A 16,948-nucleotide genomic window follows, 5' to 3' on the forward strand; every position below is an offset into this window, starting at 1 on the left:
ACATGTAAGCTAATGCCATAATTTGTTACGGTTGTCTCCAGCTAAGTCATACTCAGATTAGACTCTAATAGACATAGCATATTTGGGTCCATTAATTTTAGTGGGTCTACTTGTGAGCATGATTTAATTTCATACAACTCATAGTCTTCAAGATGTCATGAGATTATTTGTTGCACCAGACTCAGATGATTACACCTTTGGAAAATGTTAATTTTTGAAGTATCTTCACATTTAGTCAATAATGCTTGCTTATAGTGCATATTTTCTTCAGCCAGCAGAGAATCTGATGTTCTGTATGAAGTACTGTTTGATGAAGAGTTTCATGGAGGCTTAACAATAAGGTTTGTTTCTTTGCATCTTTTTAGGGTGTTGCACAGATCCTAGAGAAACATGTAACAATTGCACAGAAAAGTGCTAATGGATATTTAGTCAAATCACCCTTTGAACAACATTAGGTTGGATCCAAATGTAGCATTTTGCAACTATTAGTTCTCCTGTTTGTGGATGATACTTCAGTCCAGCAGAGGCGCTCCTGATGGAAGGGGAGAACCAACAGTGTAGTGGTTAAGAGTGGTGGACTCGTAATCTGGTGAACCGGGTTCGATTCCCTGCTCCTCCACATGCAGCTGCTGGGTGGGGGACGAAGGGAAAGGAGAATGTTAGCCGCTTTGAGGCTCCTTCGGGTAGTGATAAAGCGGGATATCAAATCCAAACTCTTCTTCTTCATCATCTGCAGCTCCCAGTGCCTCCATTTGTAGAATTGCTAAGCTTTGAGGTTGTGGTCTACGGTCCCCTACCCATATATTTTGGGGGCAGATTTCTATTAATCATGCACCGCTGGCATAACTAAAGCACTCTTTTCATTAGCCTTCCTCTCCTTCCTCTAGGAGCTCGCCTGGCAGAGGGTACCGCATTCCAGCCAGTGCCTTAATCAACCTTTCTTATGGTAATCGGTCTGAAACAGGAAATCAGAAGCTAACTGCCATAGTTAAACCTCAGCCAGCTGTGAGTCCCTACAACTCATATTCACCCGAATCATTTTCTGTATCCACACAAAAAGCACATCAAGGAGGTCTCAACCATTCTCCTCGCTCCCTCTTTGTTCCAACTCGAGTAAGTCCACATTTAGTTCCTACAATTATGTCCCAGAAAATAAAGTCATTGTTAACAGTAGATCTCCATGGATGCTAACTAAACTTTTTTTTAATAGCAGAGTTTAGACAGGCTTTAATTATTACTGTAATCATGGTTAGCTAGCTTAGACTCATCCAGGTTTGTATAAGAAAACACCTGGAAATCTCTTAATCCTCATGATACACTTTGAGGGTAGAGAAAGGAAGTGTGTTTGATAAGGAATGCATTTCTATTTGGAATAGATTCTGTCAGTATAAGGAGGCTAAGTAGGTAAGGAAATTTCCCAAAACAAGTTAATGTTGATGAAAGGGTTTAAGTTGTACAGGTGTTCTTCTTTTACCACATTCACTGGAGATAATCTATTTCCCTTCCCCTCGGGTGGGTGGATGGGAGGAATCATAGCAATAATGAGTATTTTAAAGAGGAAGAAAGAAATTGAATAGCTATTCCATTAAATTTTCTTAATCTTTTATTTAGCAAGTGAATGGAAGACAGCATAACAATCTCAAGGTTGAAACCCAAGACAATTCCAATTCCCTCCAGAAAGGAGCATATTTAAGCAGCAATCAGAAATACAAGGTAAGTAGCATTATTTTCTTAGTACATGCTAGTAGATGTAGACTGAGTTTGGGAAGGAAGTAGTTTGGGCATGTGTGTGTGTTTGTGTGTGCACGTGTGTGTGTGAAAGCAAATATTAAAAGTGGGGAAAATTCATCCCACACAGTAGAAAGAACATAGCTCCTTAAAAGTGGAAACCCTTCTACCTTTTCAACAAAGGAGCCATTTTCCTTCCTGGAAGCTGGGGCTCTCCTAAGAAGTAAGTAGCAGCAGGAAGAAAGGGTTCAGGGAAAACGGGAGAAGGAAATGCTGTGGAATTGTAAGGAGAGTGGGGTGTGGGTGTGTATGGGTAGTAGCGGGGGGGCAGTAACAAAAGAGAATGGATACCACATGGGAGGTTGAGAGGGTTTTGTATGAAGTGGGGAGAGGTTATGGGATATCTTGTGAGACTGGGACATGGGTCAGGCTGCTATCCGAATAAACCTTTTTTAAAAATTATTTTAAACCTCTTTGGAAGCATGAGCTCATTCTGAGCTTTAGACCACCTGACATTTGCCCTGCAACCGTTAGCTACACGTGTATACTCCTCTTTTGTGATTTTCCCCTTCTTCTATTTCTTGTACGTGTCCTTTCCAAATCTCAGCTCATCTGTGAGCCCCTTATAGAGTAACAGCCATTATACAGCCACACCCATTATGCAGCCAGCTTCTTTAGATGCCTCCCACTTTTTATTTCTTGTCTACATTTGGGCCTTCAACATTTCACCTTGAAGAAACTCCCATCCGCCCCTGTTTAAAAAGCAGAGATAAAATTGAGGAAGGCCCCGTAGGGTAGGGTCTAGATATAGGTGCAAGAAAATATGTGGCAGTGTGACACTGTGAGGCAAAATGTCATGATACTATAAGAACTGCATTGGTAAGCAGGCATGCTGATGCAGTAGGTGGCTCCCCCTTTTACCTCTCCACAATGTCGGGAGACCAGAATATGTTTTCCCATTCACTACTGCTTTGACTTTATGAGTCTAGGGTAAGTGACTTCACTTACTACCTCTCTTCCTCATTTTGCTTCTTAAACTGTTAAGCTATTGAATCTACACAGCCATAGCTCTCTTGGGTGTAAGGATTTTATTAGAGCAGATCTTGCATAAATGGGTTGGTTTTATTTTTCCTTCCCACCAGGCTCAAGATAAGCAAGATGATGAATTTTGCAGCATATGGCAATCATTGCAGAGCTCTGGAAAGTCTCAGTCTGCCCAACATGATAGGCATGAGAAGGTTAGTTTCTGTAGTGGAGTGGATGTGATGTGTGTGAGATTTTCTGAACATGATTTTGCAACTGAACAATGTCATTTTCTAGGGTGGAATTTTACCTCAATACATAAAGCTAAATACGGGTGGCCAGTTCTGCAAACCAGGCTTCAATGAGAGTAGCTTCAAAGGCCAGCAAAGAAAACAGGAATCTTTCAGGAAGTGTAAGTACTTTTCTTTGAATTTTGTATATTCCTTCATCAAGTTAGGGATTCAATTTTGGAAAGCATTTAGTTTATTCTAGTCCTGTAGAAAGTGATGCTTATGACAGACGGAGTGTTGCCATTATAATCCCAACCCCTGGTATTTTCTCTGAAGAAATGCATGTCATTACCTCCCCCCTCACCAAAAAAGGGTTAAAGTGGATTTAGGGTTGCTGATACTTGGAGATCCACTGAAATCAATAACCTTGAGCTTGATTATTATGAGTATGACATAGTTTGCTGTCACACTTTGAATTTTTGTTTTGTGAAGTATTATTTTTTAACTTAATCTGATTGATGTTCTTGTGGAAAGAAGTTTGGCACCCATCTCTATTTGAAACAGTTCCTGAGAGGGGCAACATTAGCTAGCCCTAGCGCAATACCATTTTTCAACTTGGAATTTCCTATTTGCAACTGCAGAAACCACCATTTGAACGACTGAAGTCTGTTTTTCTATGACTGATGTCACTTAAAGTGCTTTTTCTGGTGGCCATAGCATCAGCAAGGATTTCAGAGCTGGGAGCTTTGTCCGTTGGAAAACATCATTGTGTGCTTAACAAAGACAGAATTGTACTGCAGACTGTTTTTCACTACCAGCAGGAGCTGGTGTTACTTACTTTCTGTCTTTTGCCATGTCACCCTAAAGAACATGCATAGCACTCTGGATGTACACAGGGCAGATTAGATAGATCGATTGATCAATAGATATGGCAAAGCCATTTGGATAAACACGTTTATTATTGCCTCTCATCCAACATACTTAGGGAGAAAGGTTTCAACATCCACCGTAGCTAGGTGGATTAAAGCTTGTATTTCTTTGGCATATAATTCTCTTCCATTTGATTCACTCAGTGAGAGCATCTGCAGCATTTTCTACAAGTGGTTTGTAGGGCAGGAACTTGGGCTACTTTGAATACATTTACAAGACACTATAAAATATACATTTATGCTTCCGCAGAAGCAGCTTTTCAGAGGCGTCAACAGGTCCTTTAGCTGCAGAACAGGAGTGTGGAACATTTGGTCCTCCAGATATTGCTTGAACTAAAACTTCCATCAGCCCTAGCAAGCGTGGGCAATGGCCAGGGATGATGGCAGTTGTAGTTCAGCAACATCTGGAGGTCCAAAGCTTCTCCACAGCTGCTACAAAAAAATCCCATTTGGGTGAGTCTTAGTGCCATTAGATAAGGGTCCATGGGATTCACCTAAGGGAGTACTGGGAGGCCAAGGCCCACCCAAAGCTGCATGACATAATTAAGCGGTGGGTTAAGAGCAGAGTGTCTAGAGAGTGGTCATGCCTTTCTGTTTGTTGACATTTTGGTTGTTAAATATGTGTTGTTTTTAATTTTTGGATGTTTAACTTACAAGCTTATCTAGATGGTGAACTGTTTTTCTAAGGGAGGGGTCACTCAGAAATTCTATTGGAGTCATGACATTTTCCTGCTTCAAGTAACGTAAGGAACTCATTGACTCATCTGGCGGTGTCCTAGTGGCCCTTGAGAAACACCTTTCAGCTAGTCCAGTATACCCATTTCTTTCATCCTGTTCAGGAGTTACATTGTGTTGTTTGAGTTCTCTGTTGCAGCCGTCCACCCAGATTTTATCCCTTTTGTTACAGCTTCTGAACAGAGATAGTAAAAAGAAAGTGGGGGGAAATATACTAGATTGACGAAGGGGACTCTCCCTGGCAGTGCTTCTGTACCTATTTACCTGGGAGTAAGCTCCATCAAACTAAGTGGGACTTCCTTCTTAGTAGACACATGTAGGATTGCACACACACTCGTTTTATATATAAACAGTTTTTGAAAAAAAACACGTGTTACTTGTTTAGCTAATATTATAAACTTTTGTATTTGTAGCTAAAGACGACTCTAAAGGTCCAAGAACTGACAGTCAAACACATAAAGGATCAAATAAACCGGTAATTTTCTGATGCTGTTTTATGGTGAACTGTTCAAAGGAAACAAAGGGCAGAAATAGCAACGGTTTGTGCGCAGATGCTTGGGTATGCCTAACACATATTTTTGGACATGGATTAAATTGGCAGCTGCCCATCCGCATTCCTGCCACAGAGTGTAACTATGTGTGTGATATATCTGCTTGAGGGAGATGGCCCTTTTATGATCGCATAGGTCTTGACTAGTGAAGTTGAGAGATTTCCAAAATTACTTGTGCAGCTAATCACTGGTTAGGTAGGCGGCCATAGCTTTAGCACGAGTGATGTAAGAAAGTATACCTGCAGGAAAAAGAGTTTGTTAAAAAAAGCATTTCCACCTTATTAATTTGCTTTTACATTTGACCTGGTCTGTCTCAGAATTTCGCAGGTGCTAATAAGTATAGTGTGAAGCTATTGAAGAGGAATGAAGCCCCCAATGAGCCAGTAGAACCAAAGCCTGCAGTTGACAGTTCCAGTATAACTGAGAAGGTAGGAAAATGGCAATCTAAATATTTGCATATACCCGAGTACATTCTGAAGAAGAAGAAAAAGTGACAAGTAGATTTTATTAGATATTAATTTCAATGCACCAGAATTGTCGAATGCTTTATTTTCTTCATGGTCTTTTTCCATATGGGATTGCACCTGTGAAGAGTACTAGCCAGACCTTTTAGCAAGCTCTAAGCCATAAGATGATATTGTCCCCCCTCTCCCTCTCAAGCATAAGCCAGAGGATCACTAGATTATCCATGTCAGATCCCTGCCTCTCTGCTCAGTGGCCTGCTGCAGATAATATGTTTCTCAAAATTGTCGGAAGAAATGGGATAAAATAAAGATTTAAAATCCTCTCTATATAAATTATATCTCATGTATGTGTTGTGAATTATCGTTTGTGGCCATCTAGCTAAATCATAGTGGTATTATATATACAGAACAACCAAAAAGACTGACAGCTGAGCCACTTCTTAGCGAGTTCCTGAAGAATTATGAATCCCTTTTACTTTTTTGCTTTGTTTGAAATACATTTAACATGGCCCACATGTGCTCCTGAGCTTTAGAGCCTTTGTCCTCTGCAGTATTGAAGAGAACTCTAGGCACACAGTGGAGACACGGGCAAAATTCTTCCAGACTTTGTGGTGAATGGGGGGACCTTTTAAGTAATATGTACCTTAAAGGTAAAGGGACCCCTGACCATTAGGTCGACTCTGGGGTTGCGGCGTTCATCTCGCTTTACTGGCCGAGGGAGCTGGCGTACAGCTTCCAGGTCGTGTGGCCAGCATGACTAAGCCGCTTCTGGCGAACCAGAGCAGCGCACGGAAACACCGTTTACCTTCCCGCCCGAGCAGTACCTATTTATCTACTTGCACTTCATGCTTTCGAACTGCTAGGTTGGCAGGAGCAGGGACCGAGCAACAGGAGCTCACCCCATCGCGGGGATTACCGACCTTCTGATCGGCAAGTCCTAGGCTCTGTGGTTTAACCCACAGAGCCACCTGTGTCCCAATATGTACCTTAAGTTCCTTCTAAATGAATAAGTTTTCATATTGATTTCAGTGGAATTTGCACAGAGAAAATACCTTTCTCTGAATTTTGCTCTTCTAATTCTTTCATATATGTACATATCTATATATTCCTTAGAACGGATCTGAACTTGAAGACATTTTGGCGTCTTTGAAAATTTTCAAAGAAAAAGAGGTGCCACGGTCATATCCCAAGGAACCAACTAATGAAGAACACTTGTCTCCACAGTCTTTTGCTATGGTTTGTATGCTGCTGTTGGAATTGACTTCATTGGTTTAACTTTGGATGCATTTAATGTACAGAGTTCTATGATAAAATTCTCAATTTATACAATATATAAATGCTGTTTGCTTTTTTTTTAAAGAAAGGAACACAGATGCTCAAAGAAATTTTGAAGATAGATGGTTCTGACACAGCAGAAGCAAAGTCAGTGGCAAATGAAGTGTCTGCTCCAACTTGCAGGCAGGATTCTTGTGCGCCTGCCTCACAACATACCAATGCCAAAAAGATGGGTATGTATAAAAGCTTTGTTCTATAATTGAATAAATGGTTTGTGCTATGCAGATTTAAGTTTAATGTTTATTGATTATATAATACCTTTTGAACATCTAACATTCAATCAAATTAAACAAAGTACTGTACTCTGGTTCATTTATTCAAACATGGTACAGATTACATGTATTTATTCTCATTGATAGCTGCTTTCATGAACAAATCCCCTGGCACTGCAGGACCTCAGAACACTCAGGGCATGGAGGTTGGAGGCCACCCACTTCTTGGACCACCAAACTCATTATCCACTCCAGTATCTGAGCTTTCTCGTATCTGTTCCCTTCTTGGAATGCTGCAGCCAGATTTCTCATTTCTTAGAACACCACAGGTAACTTAGCTTCAAATATCAGATCTGTGTAGTATGCAAAAAAACCCACACAAAAAAACCCACACCCATAATCTCTTTTATTTCCAGTTCAAGTCTTAAATGTGCTTGCAGAAATATAGCCAAATTGTTCCACCCACATGCAAGGAGGAGGCATCACCAGACTGGGATTTGCAAGGGACAAAATACCTTTATGAACTACCCTAAAAATAAAGGGGAAAACAAAACAGGCTAATGAGCACTTGACAGCTATTGACTGCTGAGCAACATGGGAGTTGGGGCAAACTATAAACCAGGCGGTGGGGTGGAATGGAAAAGGAGATTAAAAGAATGGACACATAGGTATAAAAAGAGTGGAGAGAATCATTTCATTGTCTGAGTAGGTAATTTCTGGGTTCATGCTGAGAAGTTATTTGTCAGTGTCCCCAGGGACAGGGGTGAGAGCTGCTCCCCATTTTTCATCGTTTAGACCAGGGTAGCCAGCATGGGGCCCACCAGATGCTGCTAGACTCCCCAGCCAGCATGGCCAATGGTCAGGGATGATGGACATTGTAGACTGGTGACATTAGACAGAAGGATACTTGGCCAATCTTCAATAGGAAACTCTGTTAGAAGGCAAATAAATTGCCCACCCTTTGTATAAATCTGTCCATTCAGCAGTCTGTTTGCAGTATGTTATGTAGAAAATAAAGTTGCTTTGTCTTCTTTTCTACCATAGACAATGACAGTTTGTCAGGTAAAGCTATCCAATGGCTTATTAGTACACGGACCTCAATGTCATTCTGAAAATGAAGCTAAGGAGAAAGCAGCACTTTTTGCTTTGCAGCAATTGGTGAGACCAGCAGTCAAAATGCTTTATAAAACCTTAAAATGCTCATCTCCATTTATTAGCTAGTCATGCTTCCTGTATCACAAACTTTAAGTACCCTTTTTCATACAGAGCTCTATTGGGATGAACTTTCCTCTGCCACCACCGCCTGTATTTCCAAATTATCAACCCATGGGAGCTCTTGTGCCTCCTGGATCCATTCCTCCAGTCTTCACGCAGCACACTGGTATGTTTAATCAATTTTAACTTCCTGTGTGTGTAAATGCATGTTTTTCATACGGTATAGTTGGAAGCAAATTAACCTTTTGTAGAAGTTGCATAGTAGCAAACTCCTAGTCCTTATCAGCAACAGTGCTTTCTTTAATAATTGTATATAATTTGATTATTCTATATAGATTAATTTTATAAACAACGCCCTAAGTTTTTATAAACAAAGTCCTAAAGTTTTTAGGACTTAAAAAAAAATCTAATGTTCTTTGTGAGACACGTTGCATTATTTTTTCTCACAGTGAGAGGGGAAAGTATTGAATGCACTGATCTCGTGTCTCATAAATTTGTCTTTTGGGTTCCATAAAGAATGCACCTTTTTCTCCAATTCAGTTATTATGAAATATATGAGCTAAATTTAGCAGCTAAATTTCCTTTCTGAATTCCGTTCGGAAGTGGAGGGAGGGAGGCTTTGAAAGAGTAGCTACCCATTTTTCTAAGTTAATACTGGAATCTAAAATGAGCTTATTGTTTTCGCAGCTAATTTGTTTCCTTCACCACCTCATGCGTTTGGCCCAGTGCCATGGGGAGCACCAGTTCCAGTCCATGGGAAACCTTACTTTCCTGGTTCCTATCCTGGGAATATGCCTTTTGCAGGCACTGTACCAGCTGGTGCACACAATCAGTTTATACCCTTGCAGGTAAGATCTGACAGCAGCTACACACACACACAGAGAGAGAGAGAGCACCAGTGTGGTGTAGTGATTAAGAGCGATAGACTCGTTATTTGGGGAACCGGGTTCGCGTCTCTGCTCCTCCACATGCAGCTGCTGGGTGACCTTGGGCCAGTCACACTTCTTTGAAGTCTCTCAGCCCCACTCACCTCACAGAGTGTTTGTTGTGGGGGAGGAAGGGAAAGGAGAATGTTAGCCGCTTTGAGACTCCTTCGGGTAGTGATAAAGCGGGATATCAAATCCAAACTCCTCCTCTTCTTCTTCTTCTACATATGCTTCTCACATGTTAGAAAACTAAACCTCTTTTTTTTTAAGGTAACTAAGAAAAGGGTTGCCAGCAAGACTAATGTTGAGCCAAAGGAGTTCCCAGGTTCTCTTCAAAATGTGCAGTTAAAGAATGAACAGTCAAGCATCGACACTACAAAAATGAACCCACAGGATGCTTCTTCAGAACATTTAAGGTCTCATCAAGCTGCTCCATCTTTCCAAGAGAAAATGGCTCCTTCAGGCTTGGTTGCATCTCGTAAGAAATCAATACCAAATGTGTCTACCAAGCGAAAGCCCAGAAAACTAGCTGTCAATTTTGGTGCACCCAAATCTTCAGAATAAGTATGGGTCATGGATTACTTTACATTTCCTTAGTGTTATAAAACCAATAAATATTATTTTAAAAATGTAAGCATAATAATTTGAAAGGTGTTTTGGACTGTAAATATTTTCTGTCAGTCACAATGAAAACAATTATGTTCACTGAAGAGCTTGATTTAATGTGATGTAAAACACAAGAAACTCTTGAGTTAAAGTAACAACCCTGTCCATCATGCCTCATTCTGAAAAGTGGGGTTTGTGTACTGTCCCAGAAGTGGAGCAATAATACTGACTTGGCCGTCTTAATTGAGAATAGCTTTGTTTAAACCAACATATAAAAGTCCTCAACGAATGCAAAGCATAATTCTTGATGTCTTGTTTTTAACGATATAATAACTTCTAAAAGCAATTTATTTATATGTAACTGGTATACTTTATTTTTAGATTTTTCAGGTTTTTTGATCTGATACAGTGTGCATAGATTTTAACTATTGTGGCATTGCCAGTTGACTTTATGTAAGGTTCATTTCCAGGAGTTATGCCAAAGCAGCTTAATAACTTGGACTATTGTAATAAACTATCTTTAACTAAATGCCACCACAAATGAGCCACTGACAGAGGAAGCCAGAGCAAACAAATGCTTCAGAGATTTGCAGGAGGAGTAGACAAAATGTTGTGCTTTCCAGATGTTGCTGGACTCCAGCTTCTATTAGCCCCAGCCAGCATGGCCAGTGGTGAGAGATGATGGGAGCTGCAGTCTAACAACATCTGAAGAACACCATGTTGGTTTCCCCCTTTTTAAAGAATAAGCGGTACCTCATCACTGTAGCAAGTTGTAGTTTTGGGAATGACTCCTGTACGCTTCTCTACTAATGTGCAGCCTCCACAACAGATCTGGCTCTGCTTTTTTTAAAGTACTTTCATTGTTCTGAAATAGTATATACTCCTTGGATCTGGTATCACCAAAGCATGATTCCTTAAATAGTACAGTTTCAGAAATAATGGTGAATCTTCCCAAATATTCCAAATTAGTATATGTGTAAGCTAGAAAACAACCTAGTCTAATTCGTATTCAGACTCAAATTGTCTTCATTCTGCTGTGCTGTTTTAGTTCTACTGTGCTGCCTTCCTGTGATCCACTTGTTCTTCAGCACAAATTCATGTTTCATAATCAGAGATATGTAAAATACTAGCCTGAAGGATACTGTTTATCACTTATTTTTTAAATCCCACAATTTCTTAAAAGAGAAACTAGCTAAGCTGTTGTGGGTCACACGTTACTCCCCCACCCCCTGCCTCAAATAACATAGATTAACCTCTATATAGGAAAATGATGTTGCAACAGTGCCCTAGGTGCAATCTTAGCTCCACTTCTATGTATCATAGAGCTATTTAAATCTAAAATTTCACTGTATCCAAGGCACACAAAAAACCCAACTTGGTAACACTCTTCAAACTATATAGTATGGAATTGTTATTTTTTTTGTCATGCAGATTAATTTTCATGTTCTAGTAGTACTGTGCAGCAGTGGGGAACCTTTTGGCTCCACAGGCCAAATCCTAGTCCAGGAAGCAAAACTTGACAGGTGTCAGTCATCTGACATCAGGAGATTGGATGTTCAGCGCACCACACAGAGCTTGCAAAGAGCCTTGTATAATGCTTTAAAGTGCCTGTGGCTTCAACTTCACGCCCATCAGTTGTTTTCTGTAAGTATTGGGGAACTTACTCATGCAGCTGATAAGCAGGCTTCAGCTCTTATCATCTATCAGCTAATGGCACCAGCGAGTTCTACAGAACTCGGCTGCAACAGATGATCCACCAGGCTTTGACTTTACTACTGATGGTTTGTAGAAGTGAAACCTGATTTTCCTTGCTTGCTTTAAGGCTTCTGGTTGTACATTGGAGCCACAGGTTCCTCTCCGCTGGGTTGCATTCCTTTGTTTTAGGGCATCATCGCTTTGCTGCATGTGAAGTGGTCCTGTTAAAGTGAAAAGTGCTTTCCTCACTGCTTTCCATTTAAGAGTGAGAATACATGCTTAATGGGACTTAAAGCACTTAAACTCGGGACAGTCCGGCCATATTTCCCTTGACAAGGTCTGTCATACTGTTCTCACTGGTATAGTTTAAATTATTTTCTCAGATCATATTGCCTGGTAACTTGACTTCAGTCTCTAGAGAATGAATAAGGTGGACTCCCATGGAAGAGAGAACTGATTTCTTTTACTATCGAGTCTCTTAAACAACATAAAATTTTCATTTGTTTACATCTTTGGGGTGTATATATATATATGGTTACCTGACCCTTAATCCAGGCACTGGAATTGCTTCTAACATGCTAAATTCTGTAAGACTTTTTATGGACCCTGCTGCCAGCATAATAGAAATAGACACCCTGAAGATTTATGTGTATCTTAGAACCAGCAAAATTCTGTGTTTGTTGTTACCTATTGAACAGGGCTTCTTTGTTTTCCATTCTAATAAAAATGCCCATCAAATTTTCATCAGCCTGGTTCCCATCTATACTTGTCATTGTGCCTGTTTCACTGTTTTCTATTCTCTCTGTTAATCTGCAGGATTAGTATCAGTTTCTTTATATCCACTGCCCAGTTTTTAGATACATAATCTCTAAAACATAAATAATTGGCTTATAGAATTTTTGCTTGTTTTTTTTAAATAAAGTTATATGGCTTATTTCTCTCAAATGTATTTTGTAAATGCTGGAAGTTTTCATTAAGATCTTGTACAGAGCAGTATTTTATTAAAATCTGAAAGGGAAGACTTTGTGCACATTTTTATAGTTTCTTTTTTAAAAAGAACTTTTGTCTATCTGCCAAAGTGAAATGTTTAAAACTGGCATGATTAATATGGAGTGTATTTTTGTGTATAGTGTTGTGCATTTCAGAATTCTAGCATGTAGCTGTGCAAAAGTATTTTTAAATATAAATGTACAATATACCCTGAAGGAATAAATCATATGGATTAAATACTCTGGAGAACTTTAATACAATAATTTTATAAAAGACTTGGCCTTGTCTGCTTGGAATAAAAATGTAAACTAAATTTTTGAGTTTCGGTATGTTTATTTCTCATTGGAAGAATTATGTCAGACATGGCTTAAACTGCATGTTCTATTTGGTTGTGGGGGTTTGTGGTAATTTGTTCTTAAGATAAGTCATGAAACTTAAGTTTGCATAGTCATGATGCAATCTTGGATTAAGGTTAAGATTGGCCATTTGTTTTCTAGAGAGTGGCAGGAGAGGTACAATTCAGTTCATTCACACTAAACCGGTTCCTTGTAGGAGAAATGTAAGAGAGTGGGGATAATATGCCTTGAATTACCACTCAAAATGTGACCAATGTTAGGGCAAACAAATGGACGTGGTCTGAGCATGCAGGGCTTGTATGCATAAGAGCAGTTTATGAACGCAGCCCCAGGAGGGGGAGAGAGAGAGAAGGGCTGGATCCAGGCTATGCTATTTGCAATTTGACTAATCCAGTATTTAATGCCCCAAATCAGATATATCAGGTGGAAGCTGGAATACACGATCACCTTTCTGTCCAAATGCTTAGTAAATGTTTAAAATACTATAAGTGCTCTGTAAAAACACCTCTGAAATATTGTAAACATCTTTGTAGCCTGAATCAAAGAGTAACGTCTCCTGACCAACACCAAAAAGTGCAGATAGCACTCTCAAAAACTGCAGATTTTACACTGTGTGTGTGTGTGTGTGTGTGTGTGTGTGTGTGTGTGCACGCAATGTATATTGTAAGGCAGAAGATAAAGTAACAACACCCTATTGCAGATAATAAAACTTTGAATTGCCAAACACAGAGGGAATCCACAGAGGGAATCCAGAGTACACAATATCTCAGCTTTGAGTTTGCCTAAGAGAAAAAACTGAATGTGTTTGGAAGGCAGTATGTTTGTAACAAAGTTTCTTTTTTCTGCAATAGGCAGATAACCCTGGGATTAACATATCAGAAAAGCTACATCAAAGAAACTGCCCACTGTCTTTGATGACCCAGGATGCCTGCCTGGTGAAGCAACTGGCAGTGTTTGTGACTGGTCAAGAATGAGAAATGGAACAGGGATGCAGAGGTGTGGATTGATCAAGAATCATATCAAAATAGTTTAAACCCAGTCAACGCAATGCTTTCATTGCTGACACAGATGGCTTACTCTATATTTGTTATAATTCCTCATAGCAATCCCACCTGATCACTACAGTCTAGCACATTCTACAATTTTCGGATATCAGTTTTGTTTGCAAAGGGCCCCGCTGTTTTCCGGCTTTACACTGGAAACTGCACTGCAAGTTTAGAGAAAAGGTGAGTAGGGGGGTGGCATGATTAAAATTTTGTATGGCATGGAGGAAGGGGCTAGAGTGAAGTTTTTTTCTCCCCCTCTCATAATGACATCTAATGAAGATTGGAAGATTGAGGACAGAATAAAAACAAGAACAGCTTCACGCAGTGCATGGAGCCCACTTGCATAAGGAGGTCAGTGATGGCCATCAACTTGGACAGCTCTGAGAGAGGATGAGGCAAATTCAGGGAGGGCAAGGCTGCAAATGACTACATACTAGTCATGCAAAGCCGGAGGCAGTAGGAGGGGAGAATGTGCTTCTCCGCAGGTCCTGCTCACGGGTTTCCCAGAGGCAACTGGGTGGCCACTGCCAGACCAAGACGCTGGACATAGGAGCCAACTCCTAGGGGCTGAGGTCTCGGCCAAGCCCCCCTCCAAAGTTGTTAGGCATTGCCCTTCATATAGTGTGCCACATTCTCTGATTATGTGGGGTGGGGCTTCCCTGTTCAGGGAAGTTTTTAATGTGTGACATTTTAACGTATTCTTAATCTTTGTTGGAAGTGTGGCTGGGGAAACCCAGCCAGATGGCGGGGGTACAAATAATAAATTATTATTATTTTTATTATTATTATTATTATTATTATTATTATTATTATTATTATTATACCTGCCCCCCAATATCTTATCCAAGTTGGCACCTGACCCTCTTGAGATTTAACTGCTTGCCCTGGAAACCACGAGAAAGTGGGGCGGGAAACTGCAAACCTTGGCCCTTCAACCCCTTGGTGTGTGGGGGCCTGGCGTTTCAAAACAGGCCGGGCCTCCTCTGCAAAGGCGCCTTCGCGCCCTCCGGCGCACCAGGAAGGCGGCGCTCCGCTTCGCTTTCGCCACACCGCCCCCTCCTACACCTATCCGCCTTCCTCTCCTTCGCAATCACTGCTGGCATTCAAAGCCGGCCGCTTTCTCCTCCCCGGAGTCCCGCCCTGCATGGAGAGGCGTTGCTCTCTCGCCCGCCGTCGGCGCGGCGGCTGCGTCCCTCTCCTTCCTCCTCCCGGGGAGCTTTTAAAAGCGCCTGGGTGCCTTTGCGGAGCTCGGGCGCCCGGTTCTTGAGGGGCGACGGCAGCGAGACTCGGAAGAGCAGGACGCCGCCGCCGCCATGGCCTCGCCTGCAACCGCGGAGAAGTATATCATGGGTGTGGACGTGGGCAGCACGGTGATACGGTGCCATGTTTACGACAAGGCGGCGGTGCTCAAGGGAGCCAAAGCTATGCAGGTGGGAGCTGTGGTGGGGCGGGAGGGGGGATACAAGCCGCGTCAGAAGGTATAGCTCGATTTTAACGCCTGTCTACCTAGAAATAAGCCCTACTTTGCTCCTGTGGACAAACACAGACGTAAGAGTGCAGCCTCTTTAACCACTTACCTGGGAGTAATATGCCTAGGATTGTACCCAGGGTCACAGAATCCTAGAGCTGGAAGGGACCACTGGGGGCCATCTAGTCTAGCCCCCCGCAATGCAGGAATCCTTTTGCATGAAGGATGAGTCTCCTGCTCTATCAGCTGAGCTATCCTTTGTGTGTTTCTCCTTCCTGTTCCTTTCTTTTCTCTCTTCTCCCCTCCATCCCAAAGACAAAAGGAAGCCTGGCTCCTGTTCTGTTAGTTCCCTGATGCTTCCACCAGTCACTCATTAGTCAAACTGGCTCATGTACCACAACATTTTGTTGCAGGCTCTGATTGCTGTGTAGTATGAATGCGCCAGCCTTCCGCTGCGCATAGGCACATGAGAGCATCATGTACAGAGGTGTTAAATGCTGGTAACATAGCAGCCTTCTTGATTCCTAGATCCAACGGGAAGGGAAGAATGGGGGAGACCCTGTGGGCATTGGAGCCTACTGTAGGACTTGCGCAAAAAAAAAATAATTGTTTACTACAAAGAACCTAATGAAGCGTAGCACTGTGTTGCTGAGCCAATGTGTTGAAGAGCAGGAAGCTCTTCCTTGGAAAAAAAATTTGTTACTGTGTTTTAATGAACTGGTTTGCGCAATCCGCAGTATAAGGATTATTGTTCTTTGCTGTTAGTTCCTGCCCCCCCCCCCACATGTCTGTAAAATAAATCACACAAGCTGAATTTGGAAGGCAGAAGCAGACTTGGGTTTGGAAAGTTTGGGATGTTTCAGAGGACTAAGCGACAAAGCTCAGAGATTCCTATTGCAGATTAATTGGTTATAGAACAGGCTGTGCACATTTTGTCTGTACATGCACCTTGGTGCTTGATGATGCAACTGTTTCCAAGTACCAGTAAGCTGACATGTTGCAATGCATGTTTACCTTCTGTCAGCATGGTCCTAGTTTACATTTATCAGTTCAAGGAACTATAGTATAGTGCTAGGATAGTGACACTTTGAGTGATCTGATTGGGTCAAACTGCATGTTGCATTAAATGTGTGCTTCCAGTTACCCCTTCTCTTTTACCAAAAGCAGCTGTGGGTAGTCAAGCTGGGTTAATGGGGAGAGAGTTTCCCTGCTGAAATTTATCACTTGATGCTGATATTTAAGGGCAAACATCAGTTGTGGGAGGGGACTTTTGATAGGAAAGTGGCACAAGGAAGAAAGTTTCTCTGCAGCGTGACCCAACTCAGATACAACTGTCTCTGAGCTGCTTTTTGTTAAATAGAGACAATTGTTAGCATGCCCTTTAAAGTATATACTTCACATAACTTGTGGTGTAGTTTGGGCTTCAGCCTTGTGTTATT

General features: G+C 41.4%; 2 protein-coding genes across 2 annotated transcripts in view; both read left to right on the forward strand.

The window, feature by feature from the left end:
- Window positions 1–12,952, forward strand: part of XRN1 (5'-3' exoribonuclease 1) — a 44,338-nt gene extending 31,386 nt beyond the window's left edge. The window contains exons 30-43 of the mRNA XM_083613666.1: window positions 272–341; window positions 888–1,113; window positions 1,612–1,713; window positions 2,871–2,966; window positions 3,049–3,163; window positions 5,059–5,120; window positions 5,514–5,624; window positions 6,774–6,896; window positions 7,021–7,168; window positions 7,355–7,536; window positions 8,252–8,365; window positions 8,474–8,588; window positions 9,110–9,270; window positions 9,619–12,952. Coding sequence (XP_083469792.1) covers window positions 272–341; window positions 888–1,113; window positions 1,612–1,713; window positions 2,871–2,966; window positions 3,049–3,163; window positions 5,059–5,120; window positions 5,514–5,624; window positions 6,774–6,896; window positions 7,021–7,168; window positions 7,355–7,536; window positions 8,252–8,365; window positions 8,474–8,588; window positions 9,110–9,270; window positions 9,619–9,912 — 1,919 coding nt within the window. The 3' untranslated portion in view covers window positions 9,913–12,952. The remainder of the gene's footprint in view (window positions 1–271; window positions 342–887; window positions 1,114–1,611; window positions 1,714–2,870; window positions 2,967–3,048; window positions 3,164–5,058; window positions 5,121–5,513; window positions 5,625–6,773; window positions 6,897–7,020; window positions 7,169–7,354; window positions 7,537–8,251; window positions 8,366–8,473; window positions 8,589–9,109; window positions 9,271–9,618) is intronic.
- Window positions 12,953–15,132: 2,180 nt separating this feature from the next.
- GK5 (glycerol kinase 5) overlaps window positions 15,133–16,948 on the forward strand; it is a 34,742-nt gene continuing 32,926 nt past the window's right edge. Inside the window, exon 1 of the mRNA XM_083613820.1 lies at window positions 15,133–15,471. Coding sequence (XP_083469946.1) covers window positions 15,355–15,471 — 117 coding nt within the window. The 5' untranslated portion in view covers window positions 15,133–15,354. The remainder of the gene's footprint in view (window positions 15,472–16,948) is intronic.

The sequence above is a fragment of the Podarcis filfolensis genome, assembly GCF_964270895.1.
Source record: "Podarcis filfolensis genome assembly, chromosome: 5".
Classification (NCBI taxonomy): Eukaryota; Metazoa; Chordata; class Lepidosauria; order Squamata; family Lacertidae; genus Podarcis; species Podarcis filfolensis.